We start from the raw sequence: 13,854 nt of genomic DNA on the forward strand, positions 1-13,854 counted from the left end.
CCAGGTGGCCATGTGGTACATCAACAAACAGGGAGGGACAGGCTCCTACCTTCTGTGTCAGGAAGCTGCACAGATATGGGCAGAGGCCCTCTCCCACTCAATGTACCTCAGGGCCACCTACTTGCTGGGAGTGGACAATGTGTTGGCAGACAAGCTGAGTCGCACCTTTCAACCGCATGAGTGGTCTCTCAACCCCTCAGTAGTGCACTCGATCTTCCACCAATGGGGTTATCCTCAAATAGACCTTTTGCCGTCACCTCAAAATTGCAAAGTAGACAAACTTCTGCTCTCTCACTCGCAGCCAACACTATCAGCCAAGAGTCGCGTTCTCCCTATCACGGGCAACCGGTCTCCTATACGCATTCCCTCCACTTCCACTTCTCTTGAAGATTCTCTTGAAGTTACGTCAGGACAAGGGAACCATGATCATGATAGCACCTCACTGGCTGCGCCAAGTGTGGTTTCCAGTACTTCCGGATCTCTCCATTCGCAGGCACATTCCCTTGGGAAAGGACCTGCTTCTAATCACTCAAAACGACGGCTGCCTCCGCCCCCCCCAATCTTCAAGTCTTGTCCCTGACGGCATGGATGTTGAAAGGTTAATCCTTCAGCCACTTAACTTTTCTGACCCAGTTTCCCATGTCCTGATTGCTTTACGGAAGCCTTCCACGAGAAAATCGTATTCTTACGAATGGAACAGGTTTACGTCATGGTGCTCTTCTCAATCCCTTGACCCCTTTACCTGTCCAATCACGAAGTTTCTGGACTATCTCTGGTACTTGTCAGAGTCAGGTCTAAAAACTTCCTCCATCAGAATGCATGTCAGTGCGGTTGCCGCCTTCCATAAAGGTGTTGGGGATGTTCCTATTTCAGTACAACCCCTTGTAACACATTTTTTGAAGGGCTTGCTTCACCTCAAGCCTCCTCTGCGTCCTCCGGCCCCTTCTTGGGACCTCAACTTAGTTTTGGGTCGGCTCATGAAACCACCATTCGACCCTCTTCAATCCTGTGACCTTTGTTATCTGTCATGGAAAGTGATTTTCCTTTTGGCAATCACTTCCGTTCGCAGAGTTAGTGAATTACAGGCTCTAGTTACTTACCTGCCTTACACTAAACTTCTGCAGGATCCGAGCAGTGCTCCGCACTCACCCTAAATTCTTACCTAAGGTAGTTTCGGAGTTTCATCTCAATCAATCCATTATACTACCTACCTTTTTTCCCAGGCCCAATTCCAGTCCAGGAAAACAGGCTCTGCATACCCTTGATTGCAAACGGGCTCTAGCGTTCTACCTAGACCGTACAGCTGCCCACAGGAAAAGCACTCAGTTGTTTGTCTCTTTCCATCCTATCAAATTGGGACAGCCTGTGGGTAAGCAGACTCTCTCCTCCTGGTTAGCAGGCTGCATATCCTTTTGCTATCAGCAAGCAGGCATTCCACTTCAAGACAGTGTTAAAGCATATTCTGTGAGAGCCATGGCAACTTCAGTAGCATACCTACGATCGGTGCCATTTCCTGACATTTGCAGGGCTGCCACCTGGAGTTCTCTCCATACCTTTACAGCCCACTATTGCTTGGACAGAGCCGGAAGACAAGATTCCATCTTCGGACAGTCTGTCTTGCGCAGCCTGTTTACAACGTGACGTACCAACACCCTTCCGCCTGCCCGTTAGGGTTCAGGATGTCCTCGGCCAAATTTCATCCCAGGCCTAGTGCCTTGCAAGCCTGGTCACATTTGGTGCATACTCTGACATCCTCAGCTCGGTACTCACCCATATGTGAGGACTACCATCCTGCTTGTCCTGTGAGAAAGCAAATGTTGCTACCTGTAACAGGTGTTCTCACAGGACAGCAGGATGTTAGTCCTCACGAAACCCGCCCACTGCCCTGCGGTGTTGGGTTCGTAACATTTTCTTATTTTATTTTCGGCACTACCTGTAGCTTTTTAACAAGACTGAAGGGGGACCCCTGCTGGCTGCAGGGTTAGTGCAGAAGTGTTCCGTGATTGGGCTCCATCCTGTGATGTCACCCATATGTGAGGACTAACATCCTGCTGTCCTGTGAGAACACCTGTTACAGGTGAGCAACATTTGCTATATATGGATAAAAGAGGGTTATTAATTTTCTTGTTCGCAGGTTTTTCCTGAAGACATTCAAGCAATCTGTGACAAGCTGACTTCCTGTACATTAGATCTTTATAATATGATTGTTCGGGATCTTCCTCCAACCCCTTCAAAATTCCATTACATATTTAATCTTCGGGACCTCTCCAGGATCTACAATGGGCTCACTCTAACAACCCGAGAGCGGTATAATTTATATTTTTTCAACTCCATTTTCACTTGCTGTTTAACACTCATATGATATAACGCTTGTTCCTGTTCGTACCCCGGATCAGTCCAGACAAGTGGGTTTATGCATCCCTACCAGCAGATGGAAGCAGAGAACAAAACTTTGAGGCACTGCTACATAACTGAGAGTGCCACCTGCAGTCCCTCAGTATTTCTCTGTCTCCAGCAGATGGTAGAGGTGCAACCTGCAGTCTGGAGTTTAAAAGGTAGCTGTAAGTTTCTTTCTTATTGTAAAATTCAATAAAAACCGTTTCAACATAAAAAAAAAGAAAACGTTTAGGAGATTTTGGCTCTCTGTGGTGCAAGGTACCTTCGTGGGCCATCCCTTGGGTTGAGCAGGGTGAACAGGAGGTTGGAGATCCCTGTTCTGACTCAGCCCTTATCATCCAGGGGTGGGGGATGAAAGGCAGAGGTCCTGGTTTCCTCACCCCCTCTGTCCCTGGTACCCTCTGTGCTCAGTCTCCTTTGGAAGCAGGGAAGTATTTGAATTTTCTTCCCTTCCCTGGCCCTATTTATGAGCAGCTGTATGTTTTAAATTGTTTGAAAAATAAAATGGCTGTTTCCAGGTAGAAGAGGAGTAGGGCTGAGGCAGTTGAGCAGCTGGATTTCTCTGCTGGGAGGCAGGTAAGGGTCCGAGGAAGGGGGGGGGGGGGAGGGCGAATTCATTCCTTGCTCGGGCCCAGGGGCTGTTTTCAGTGCCAGACAGCGCCGTTTTCTCCTCACATTGGCAGGGGCTATTTTTAGGCTCCATTGCGCTGGCATGCCACCTCTTGCGCAGCGCAGCAAAGTTTGTCGTGATTCGAAACAGGCTCTCCTCGATTCAGCCGTATTTTGCAGGGAATGTGTCTCTGGGGGGCCTGGGACCTCTTCAGGACCTCCGGAGGAAGCGGCAGGAACACAAGGTAGGCTGGGCCGGTTCTGGAGGCCCTGGGGGGGGGGGGGGGGGGGTGTCAGAGGAGCCGGCAGCCATTTTGTCAGCACATGCCGGGAGTCAGGCTACTGTGGCAGAGCCTCGGAACTCCCCTCCCATGCTGTTTCCCGCAGATCAGGATCCTGCTGGTAGCAGGGAAAGGGAAAAAGCGCAGGGGGATGTGGACCCGGACCCTTCTTCTTCAGATCCAGAAGCTTATTCTGAGGATTTTGTCCTGCTCCATAAGGCTTATTTGGCCAGAAAGGGAGCAGGGACCAAGAGGCTTTCGCCCAGAAAGTCCCAGATGGCTAAGAAGCCTAGGGATCTGGGGCATGCAGAGTCCGGAAGGATCCTGCAAGATTTGGGCCTCAGTTGGGCCATGGTCGAAGAAGACTCTTCAGAGGAGATGGATGATCCGGATCAGATGTAGGGAGGGCCGGTGGATCCAGACGCAGACCCTATTAATACCTTAGTGGATCCGATACAGGATCCGGATCAGAAACCTGTTAGTGTGTTGGGGGATCCAGTGCAGGATCTAGACAAGGGCCAATCACGGATGGTGATGACCCTTGGGTTGTTCAGCTGTTCTGTAGGGATGAGCTGGGCCTGCTAATTCCCCAGGTGCTGGAGGAGCTGGGGATTAAGGTCACTCAGGAGGATTCGGATAATGAAGGGGTAAACTTGGTCCTAGAGGGATTACGGGGACCCCCTAAGGCTTTTCTGTTGCCGAAGAAGGTGAAGAATCTGGTGGATCGGGAGTGGGAATCTCCTGAAGTGGGTTTTAAGGTGACCAGGGCTATGGCTAAGTTATATCCCTTGCTGGAACAGATGTTGGAGTCGTGGAAGATTCCCAAGGTGGATGCGGTGGTGTCCATGGTTACCAAGAAGATGACCATCCCGCACTGAAGGATGTCCAGGATCGAAAACTAGAAATTTTACTTAAAAGAATGTTTGAGGTGTCAGCCTTGAGTCTGCGTGCAGCAGTGTGCAGAAGCTTGATGCAGAGAGCCTGCTTTTGCTGGGTGCAGAAGACACATGATAAGCGGTTGGGATCGGCAGCTGAGGCGGCTCAAGCTACCTGCTTGGAAGCGGGAGCGGCCTATGTAGTGGATGCCCTTTATGAAATGATCCAGACCTCCACCAGGAGCATGGTCTCTGCGGTGGCAGCACAGAGACTCCTATGGCTGCAAAATTGGTCAGCAGAGGTATGGTCTAAAGCCCAGCTGTTTATCCTCCCCTTCAGGGGCAAGCTGCTGTTTGGGGAGGATCTGGAGCAGCTTATGAAGCAGTTCGGGAAGTCATAGGATATTCAGTTGCCTTAGGATAGGAAGACCCCCAAGAAGTCTTTCCTCCATGAGCTCATTTCTGAGAGTCTAGGAGGTTTCATGCTGGCAGGAGCCCTGGCCCGGCAGTGCAAAAACAGAATTTGGCAGGCAGCAGTCCTTTCGAGCCCAACACAGACCTCTGAGGGGGTGGAAATAAGATTGGCCAATGAAGGCGGACTAGTCCACTCCTCTCTGATGGCTATCAAAGGGAGGCTGTGTCCCTCTTTTACAAGGAGTGGACTAGGATCACCTCAGACCAGTGGGTACTGGAAGTGGTAAGAGACAGCTATGCCTTAGAATTTTTTCGTACACTCAGGGATGCTTTTGTAATCTCCCTCTGCATCTCGTGGTCTAAGCGAGAGATGGTGCGGGATACTTTGCAACAGCTCTAGCTCCTGCATGCCATTGTTCCAGTGCCCACTCAGCAGACAGGACAGGGTCGGTACTTCGTGTACTTCATGGTGCCCAAAAAGGAAAAGGCTTTTCGACCCATTCTCGATCTGCAGAAGATCAATGGTGCTCTTCGGGTGCTGTGGTTTCAGATGACGACGTTGCGCATAATGATAGCGGTGGTGCACAAAGGGGAGATTCTGGCATTGTTGAACTTGTCGGCAGCTTATCTCTATATCCCCATTCGGGCCGAACACCAGAGGTTCCTGATGTTCATGGACCTGGGGGAGCATTTCCAATTTCGAGCCCTTCCCTTTGGGCTGGCAACAGCGCTGCTCATGTTCACAAAGGTGATGGTGATAGTGGCAGCGGCACTCAGGAAGGAAGGTATCCTGGTGCACCCATACCTGGATCATTGGTTAGTACCTGCGAAGTCTAAAATGGAGTGTTGTTGCTCAGTCCAGCGGGTCCTGTGGCTCCTGGATTCATTGGGTTGGGTGATGAATCTGGTAAAGAGCCATTTAAAGTTGACCTAGTCATTGGAATATCTGGGGGCATGTTTTGATACCAGGATGGGGAAGGTGTTTCTGATTACGGAAAGGGTAATAAAGTTGTAGAGTCATGTCCTTCGGCTGCTGCGTCTCTCGATTCCCAGGGTCTGGGACTATTTGTAGGCCCTGGGTTCCATGGCTTCTACACTGGTGTTAGGAGATGGACTCTTGGGCCAAGACAAGGTTGACGCTACCTGCAGAAGGAGCCTCCCCCTGCAGGTCTCTGTGGTCGACATTGGAACTGAGCGGTGTGTAGACCCAACTGGACCTTCACCAATACCAGCCCTTGTTCCCCGCAGATTGAGCCCTTGGGTACCAGGGCCAGCTGGACTTAGGCGCAGGTCTCTGGGTGGCGAATCCGATAAAGGCGACCGGCAAAGCAGAGTCCAGGAGGCAGGCAGAAGGTTGGGTCAGGCAGCAGACAAGCAGAAGTCAGGAGAATGTACTGAGGTCAAGCCAGAGAGTCAGTCCAAGGGAGCGGAAACACAGAGCCAGGAGCAGGAACATGGAGAAGCAACTCGTTACTCAGGAGAGCTCGACCTGTTGCTGAGGCAAGGGTTTGGCAGCAAGGGCTGCCTTTAAATAGCCCCAGGGACTGACATTATTCGGGGCCATGGGAAGTTTCCCGCCGTGGCCCCTTTAAATATGGGTGGAAGCCAAGCACACATGCCTAGAGGCAGCAGTGGCAAGCTGTGCATCGGCGTAGGTATCAGCTCCCTGCCGTGCCGGGAGGAAGCAGCGATAGCGGCTCCCCAGTGCTGCGAACAAGGCAGGGACACAGCCGGCTCGGTGGGTGTTGAGTGAGGCTGGCCGCATGCCTCCGCAGCCAGCTGTCGCAACAGTACCCCCTCCTCTAAGCCCCCTTCCCAAGGGCTTGGGCTTCTTCGAGTGAGAGGCATGGAACTTCTTAAATAGTACTTTGTCCCGGATATTGGATGTGGGTTCCCAGGAATTTTCTTCTGGGCCGTACCCCTTCCAGGATATTAGATACTCCTATCTTCTGTTTCGGTGGCAGACATCTAATATTTCTTTTACTTGATAAAGCTGGTCTTTGAAAAAATCCTTTGCGGGTCGGGGACTCTCCGGGTCGGTCATGACAGAACTACTGGTTTGAAAAGGGAGACATGGAAGACATTGTGAATTCTTAATGACGTGGGGAGTCGGAGCTGATAAGTGACTGGGCCAATCTGTCAGAGGATGGAGAAAGAGCCAATATAGCGAGGTGCCAGTCTCATGGAAGGTACACAAAGTCGTATATTGTGAGTACTCAACCAGACTTTATCCCCGGGTTTGAACTGCGGGGCAGGACTCTGATGTTTGTTCATTGTCTTCTTTGCTTTCTGGTTGACCTTTTGGATCATGACCTCAGTTTGGGCCCACAATTCTTGGAACTACTGCATGGTTAATTGGACCACCGGCGAGGGAACGGACGAGGGTGCAGGAAGTAGAAGAAGTGGTTGTCTCCCATACACAATGAAAATGGGGGATGATCTAGTAGCCGTGTTGATGTGCGAGTTATGGGAAACTCTGCCCATGGAAGGAGAGTGGCCCAGTTGTCCTGTCGCTCATTCACAAACACTCGCAGGAAGATCTTCAGCGTACAATTTGTTCGTTCTGCTTGCCCATTAGCCTGTAGATAATAGGCTGTGGTGAGGTCTAGTTTGATGTTAAACTTACGGCAAAGCGATTGCCAGTACTTGGTGGTGAACTGGATGCCCATGGCAAGGTAGCCCATGGAGGTGAAAGATGTGAGAGGTGAACAGTTTGGCAACTCAGGTGTGGATGGAAGATGTGGGAGGGTGACGAAATGAGCCATTTTGGAGAAATGGTTGGTGATGACCCATATTATGCGGTTGCCGCTAAAAGGGGGAGGTCTACCACAAAGTCGATAGACAAGTGGGTCTAGGGATCTTTGGGGGATGGCAGTGGCTGTAACAGCTCCCAAAGTCGTTCCATCAAGGGCCCTTGTTGGGCACAGGTGGGATACGAATCCACATAGGTCTTCACGTCCCTGTCCATTGTTTGAGCAGGAAGAGGTTCTGAGCGCAACCTGGGTGACCTGTAACTTGTGAGTCATGAGACTGTTCCAGCACCCGCTCATGGAGTCAGGTTGGGACCACTGTCTTTCCAGGAGGAACTTTCTGCAAGGTGGCTAGTAGAATCCATGCTGGGTCGATGATGTAGCCGGGAGGATCTGGGTTATTCTTGAGAAGGGCTTAGACTCAGATATTTTTGGCAGCCGTTCTATATTTTACCACAAAGTTGAAGCAGCTGAAAAACAGGGACCAACGTGCTTGGCAGGCATTCAGTCACTGGGCATGGTGAAGGTGCTTCAAATTTTTGTGGTCAGTATAAACAGTAATGGTGTGTTGTGCCCCCACAAGCCATTGGCGCCACTCCTCGAAGGCTAATTTTATGGCCAGGAGTTCCTTATCCCCGATGCCATAATTCCTCTCTATTGGAGAAAACTTTTGGGAGAAGTAAGAGCATGGGTGAAAGACTCCCTTGCTGGAGAGTTGGCCCAGAACTGCACCCACTGCGATGGAGGAGGCGTCTACTTCCAGAATGAAGGACCGAGTAGGATCCAGGTCACGAAAACAGGGCTCTTGAAGGAAGGCCTGTTTTAGGTTGTGAAGGCGGTGGTTGCCTCTACAGGCCATTCCTTGGGATTTGCCCCTTTCTTCATGAGCTCTGTAAGTGGAGCGACCAGCTATGAGAAGTGGGAATGAAATGTCTGTAGAAATTAGCGAATCCCAGGAATCTTTGCAAAGATCAAAGTCTGGAGAGCTGGGGCCAGTCCCAGATGCAGGCTACCTTCTCCGGATCCATCTGGAATCCCATGCTGGAAATAATGTATCCTAGGAAGAGAAGAGATTCTCTTTCAAACATGCACTTCTCCAGTTTTGCTTGAGTTTATGGTCTCTCGGTCGTTGGAGGACCTGTTAAATGTCGTGACGGTGAGTATGGAGATCCTTAGAGAAGGCAAGGACGTTGAGATACCCTCTATGCTGGTGTATAGTAGATCCCTGAAGATCTTATTCATCATGTGTTGGGTGCTACACAATCTGAACGGCATAACTAGGTATTTGTAGTGGCCATCCCGTGTATTAAAAGCGGTTTTCCATTTGTCACCAGGTTTGATTCGAACTAGGCTGTATGCCCCCCCCCTCCCCCGGAGATCTAGTTTGGTAAACACCCTGGCTCCCTGTAGGCAGTCCTTCAACTTAGAGATGAGAGGCAAGGGGTACCAATCCATTTTTGTTATAGCATTGAGCCCACGGTAATCAATACAGGGCCAGAGGGTACCATCCTTTTTGGTCACAAAGAAGAATCCTGCCCCCGCAGGTGATGTTGAGGGCTGAATGAATCCTCTTTCCAGGTTCTCTTGAATATACCGAGCCATGGCCTTAATCTTGGGAAGGGACAAAGGGTACACCTTTCCCCATGAGGAAGTGGTACCGGGAATCAAGTTGATGGCACAGTCATAAGGGCGATGCTCTGGTAGGATCTCTGCTCTCACTTTCGAGAAGGCGTCTGTGTAATCAGCATACTGTGGTGGTAATTATATCAAGGGAAGGCGCCTGACAGAGAGAAGGCAATCCTGATGGCAGCGGGGACCCTATCTTGTTAATTGGAGTGTCTCCAAGTCAAAAATGGGAGAATGTAATTCCAACCACTATAACCAGAGGACAATAGGATGGACCGCCTTCTCAATGATAAGGAGCATTATTTCCTCAAGGTGCAGCATACCGGTCCAGAGACACAAAGGGAGAGTGATCTTGATGACTCGACCCGGGAGGGGATCCCCAGAAATCGAGGAGATCACGAGTGGTGTATTCCGCAATATCATTGGTAATTTCAAGTCATCTACCAAGGTCTATGATAAATTCCCTCCTGCGCCTGAATCTATGAGGGCTAAGGTAGAGAATTCTTGGTGGTCCCTGAGGAGGGCCACTGGGAGCACAAGTTGGGGAGTGGGATCTGGTGCTGGCAAGGGACCATATTCAAGGGAGATACTTGATTTACTTCATGGTTTCCAAGAACGAGGGGACGAACTGCAAAAAGTCAAGGCGGGACTGCAAGTTTCCCAGTTTCGTATGGTGACGCTGCAAACATTGATAGCTGCGGTACGTCAAGGAGAGTTTGTGGCCTCATTGGACTCAACTGAGGCTTACTTGTATGTACCAATTCGCGCAGATCAGCAGAAATTTCTTTGGCTGGGTCAGTATTTCCAGTTTCGAGCCCTTCCCTTTGGATAAGTGGCAGCTCCACAGACTTTCACAAAGGTGATGGTCGGGGTGGCTGTATCACTCTGGAAGGAAGGGTTTTAATTTATCTGTATCTGGATGACTGTCTTATTTGAGCGAAGCCAGAAGAGGAATGTCATCAGTCTATTCAGAAGGTGCTGGAGATGTTGCAGTCTCTGGGCTGTGTGGTGAACCTAGCCAAGAGTCATCTAGTTCCAGCCCAGATTTTGGAATACCTGGGGGTGAGATTCAACACCTGACTGGACAAGGTGTTTCTTACCTTGGAGAGGATTTTAAAGCTGCAGTCACAGGTGAACCAACTGCTGTGGATGCTGGTGGCCAGGGCCTTATCTACAGGTTCTGGATTCTTTGACATCTACGCTGGATTTGGTTTCATGGGAATTTGCCCATATGTGTCCGCTCCAGAGGGCAATTCTGTCCCGTTGGAATCCATTGTCAGAGGAGTTTCATCTGCCCTTACCACTGCATGATGTTTCCAAATCCATTCTCTCATGGTGCTTTTGCGACACAATTTGGAAAAAGGAGTAAATCTGGAGCTACCAGACTGGATAGTGGTGACCATGGATGCCAGCCTGAAAGGTTGGGGGGGGGGGGGGGCGGTCTGTCAAGACCGTAAGGCCAAAGTTTGTGGTTGCCCAAACTAGCATCCTGGTCTAACAATCATTTGGATACGAGGATGGTGTGCAGGGCGCTGGTAGGATTCCTTTTGAAGGTCCGAGGGCGATCGGTAAGAATGTTCTCAGACAGTGCATCAACAGTGGCCTTTATCAATCAGCATGGCAGGATGAAGAGCCAAGCTGTGGCTCTGGAGGCTGTGTGGACCGATTTCTGGAAGGGATTGTGGCATTTCCTGTGGCCAATTAGATCTAGGAGAATGGGAGTTGTCGATGAAGGCCTTGGACCTCATTCGGGCCAGGTGGGGTAGTCCCCAGCTGGATCTGATGGCGTTGTGCAGCAATGCCAAAGTGGCGCAGTTCTTCAGTCACAGAAGAGAAGTAGGAGCCAAAGAGTTTGACACTCTGGTTCTTCTGTGGCCAACAGGAATCCAGCCGTACGTATTCTTTCCTGGACCACTCATAGGCCAAGTGTTGAGGTGAATAGAGTGACTTCTAGGTGGGGTGCTTCTAGTACTGCCAGAGTGGCCATGTTGTCTTTGGTTTGCAGAGCTCATTCATCTTGCAGTGGATGGACCCATCCTCTTGGCTCATCAGTCAGGCCTGCTCAGGCAAGGGCCTGTCTTTTTTGATCGAGTGGCTCGCCTTTGTCTCACTGTTTAGCTTTTGAGAAGAGGCGCTTAAGATCTAAGGGGAATACCTGGAGTCAGTTGTAGCTACTTTCCTTCAGGCAAGTAGGCCTTCCACTAAAGACTTTCCCTTTACCAAAGAAGGTGATTGTCTGGGAATGGAATACTCCTGAAGTGGGTCTAAAGGTAGCCAGGGTGATTGCTAAGTTGTTTCCCTTGCCAGAAGGGACCTTGGAGCTCATGAGGCTTCCTAAGCTGGATGCGGCGGTGTCAGCGGTTACCAAGAAGACAACCACCCCGTTATGGTCCACTGTGTTGAATGATATTCAGGGCCAGAGGCTGGAGATTCAGTTTAAAAGGATGTTTGAAGTCTTGGCCTTGATCAAGTCTAATGCAGCAAGCATGTTTGCGCTGGGTGCAAAAGACGCAGGAGAAGGTATTGGTCCCGGCGGTGCCGGCAACCGATGCCAAGCAGGCAGCCTGATTGGAAGCAGGGGTGACCTATGTGTCAGATGCATTGTATAACATGGTGAGGACATCTGCCAGGAACATAGTCTCTGTGATGGCATCCTGGAGACCTCTAAGGTTGCGTAATTGGTCGGTGGATGTCTGGTATAAAGCACAACTATGATCAACTCTGCTCTTCAGAGAAGATCTGGAGCAGTTAAAGAAGCATTTGAGGGAGTCAAAGGGTAATAGGTTGCCCAAGGATAAGAAGGTCAGCAAGAAAACCTTTCCGCCGTGATCTCGTTTTCAGGATCTGAGGAGATTTCATTCCAGCAGAAATTCAAATGCTCCAATACAGAAGCAGAACTCTGGAAGGTAGCAGTCCTTTCAGGGGATGTGTAGACCTTCCCAGGACAGTTCTGGCCAAAGGGCTGGAGGAGGTAAGACCTCCCAATGAAGCGGGCTGGTCCACTCTTCCTTGGAGGCCATTGGAGGGAGACTAGCCCTCTTTTAAGAAGAGTGGACCAAGATCACATCAGATCAGTGGGCTCTGGAAGTGATAAGAGAAGGCTTTGCTTTAGAAGTTTCTCACCCAGTCAGAAAAGCCTATGTAGTGTCCCATTGCATCTCCCACATCTGACAAGAGGTAGTTTGGGAGACATTGCAGAGGTTGCAACAACTGGACGCAATTGTCTAAAGGAGAAGGGACAAGGAAAATACTCTGTGTACTTCATGGTTCCCAAGAAGGAAGGCACTTTTAGGCCCATTCTTGCTCTTCAGAAGGTCAATGTGGTGTTGCGGGTTCCATGATTTTGCATGGAGATGTTGCAGACGAAGATAGCAGTGGTTTGCAAAGGGGAATTTATGGCATTGTTTTTCTTGATGGAAGCCTATTTGCACATCTCCATACATGTGAAACAGAAGTTTCTGTGGTTCATGGTGCTAGGAAAGCATTTTGAATTTTGGGTTGGTGATGACACCTCGAACTTTCATTGAAGTAATGGTGATGGTGGTGGTGGCGGCGCTCAGAAGAGAGGTATTCTAGTTCACCTGTACCCAGATGACTGGCTCATCTGGGCAAAATCTGAGTTGGAGTGTTGGCACTCGATTCAATGGGTCATAGAGAGTTTTTGCAGACTCTGGGCTGGGTGGTGAACCTGGCAAAGAGACACCTGCAACTGTCCCAGTCGGAGTATCTGGAGGCGAAGTTCGATACCCATATAGGTAAGGTGTTCCTTACCTCGGACAGGATTATGAAGTTGAGGGATAGGTGCTTCTGCGTCTATCGGTGCCCAGGATCTGGGATTATTTGAAGGTCCTGGGTTTTATGGCTTCTACGTAAGATTTTGTGCCATAGGCATTTGCTCACATGCAGCCGCTTCAGAGAGTGATTTTGTCCCATCGGAATCCTCTCTCAGAGGAGTTTTAGTTTCCTTTACCTCTGCAAGAAGGTTCCAAGTCCAGTCTCTCATGGTGGCTGTCCAGACCCAGTTTGGAGAGAGAACTGGAGATTCTGGATTGGGTGGTAGTTACCATGGATGCCAAAGGGTTGGGGGCTGTTTGTCAAGGACAGGCAGCCCAAGGTCAGTGGCCAACAATGGACGTGTCTTGGTGAATCAACTGGAAACAAGGGCAGTTTGTAGGGCCCTATTGGCCTTTCTGCCACAGATTCTAGGGTGGACAGTGCACGTATTCTTGGACAGTGCAACAGTGGTGGCCTGTATAAAATATCAAGGTGGGATGAAGAGTTATCAAATGGCTCAGGAAGCCCAGGAGCTATTTGTCTGGGTGGAAAGTTAACCAGCGATCTTAGCGGCATATCACGTGGCTGGAGTGGGCAATGTCTAGGCGGATTATCTATGCAGGCAGCAGCTAGGTCCGGGGGAGTGGTAGTTGTCAGCAGAGGCCTTTGCCCTCCTCTGGTCCAGTTGGGGAAGTGACCATCTGGATCTTCAGCCACAGAAGGAAGGTCAGGTCCAAGGGGATTGACACTGTAGTCCAGCCTTGTTTACCCCGTGGCCCCTCATAGGATGAGTGTGGCATTGCATAGAGCAACATCCTAGTAGAGTGATTCTTGTAGAGCTAGAGTGGCTGCACTGTCCATAGTTTGCGACCTGATTCATCTAGTGATAGACAGTCCCATCTATTCGGTTCATCTGCAGAGGTTGCTGCGACAAGGACACATCTTTTTGGATTGGGCGGATTGCTTTTGTCTCATGGCTTGGCTTTTGAAAAACGACAATTGTGCTTAAAAGGGAATTCTGAGTTGGTAATTGCCACTTTGCTTCAGGCTAGGAGACCGGCTAACTCTTTGGTGTATATCTGTGTGTGTAAAGTGTCTGAGTCATGGTGTGTGGAGGGAGGCCTAGAG

At 50.0% G+C, this 13,854-nt stretch overlaps 1 protein-coding gene across 1 annotated transcript in view; it reads left to right on the forward strand.

Annotated features, from left to right (window-relative positions):
- The window catches only part of DNAH10 (dynein axonemal heavy chain 10), a 952,322-nt gene that overhangs the window by 610,037 nt on the left and 328,431 nt on the right, over nt 1-13,854 (forward strand). Inside the window, 1 exon segment of the mRNA XM_029571350.1 lies at nt 2,135-2,307. Within this exon segment, the coding sequence (XP_029427210.1) occupies nt 2,135-2,307 (173 nt within the window).

This window comes from Rhinatrema bivittatum, chromosome 11, assembly GCF_901001135.1.
Source record: "Rhinatrema bivittatum chromosome 11, aRhiBiv1.1, whole genome shotgun sequence".
NCBI lineage: Eukaryota > Metazoa > Chordata > Amphibia > Gymnophiona > Rhinatrematidae > Rhinatrema > Rhinatrema bivittatum.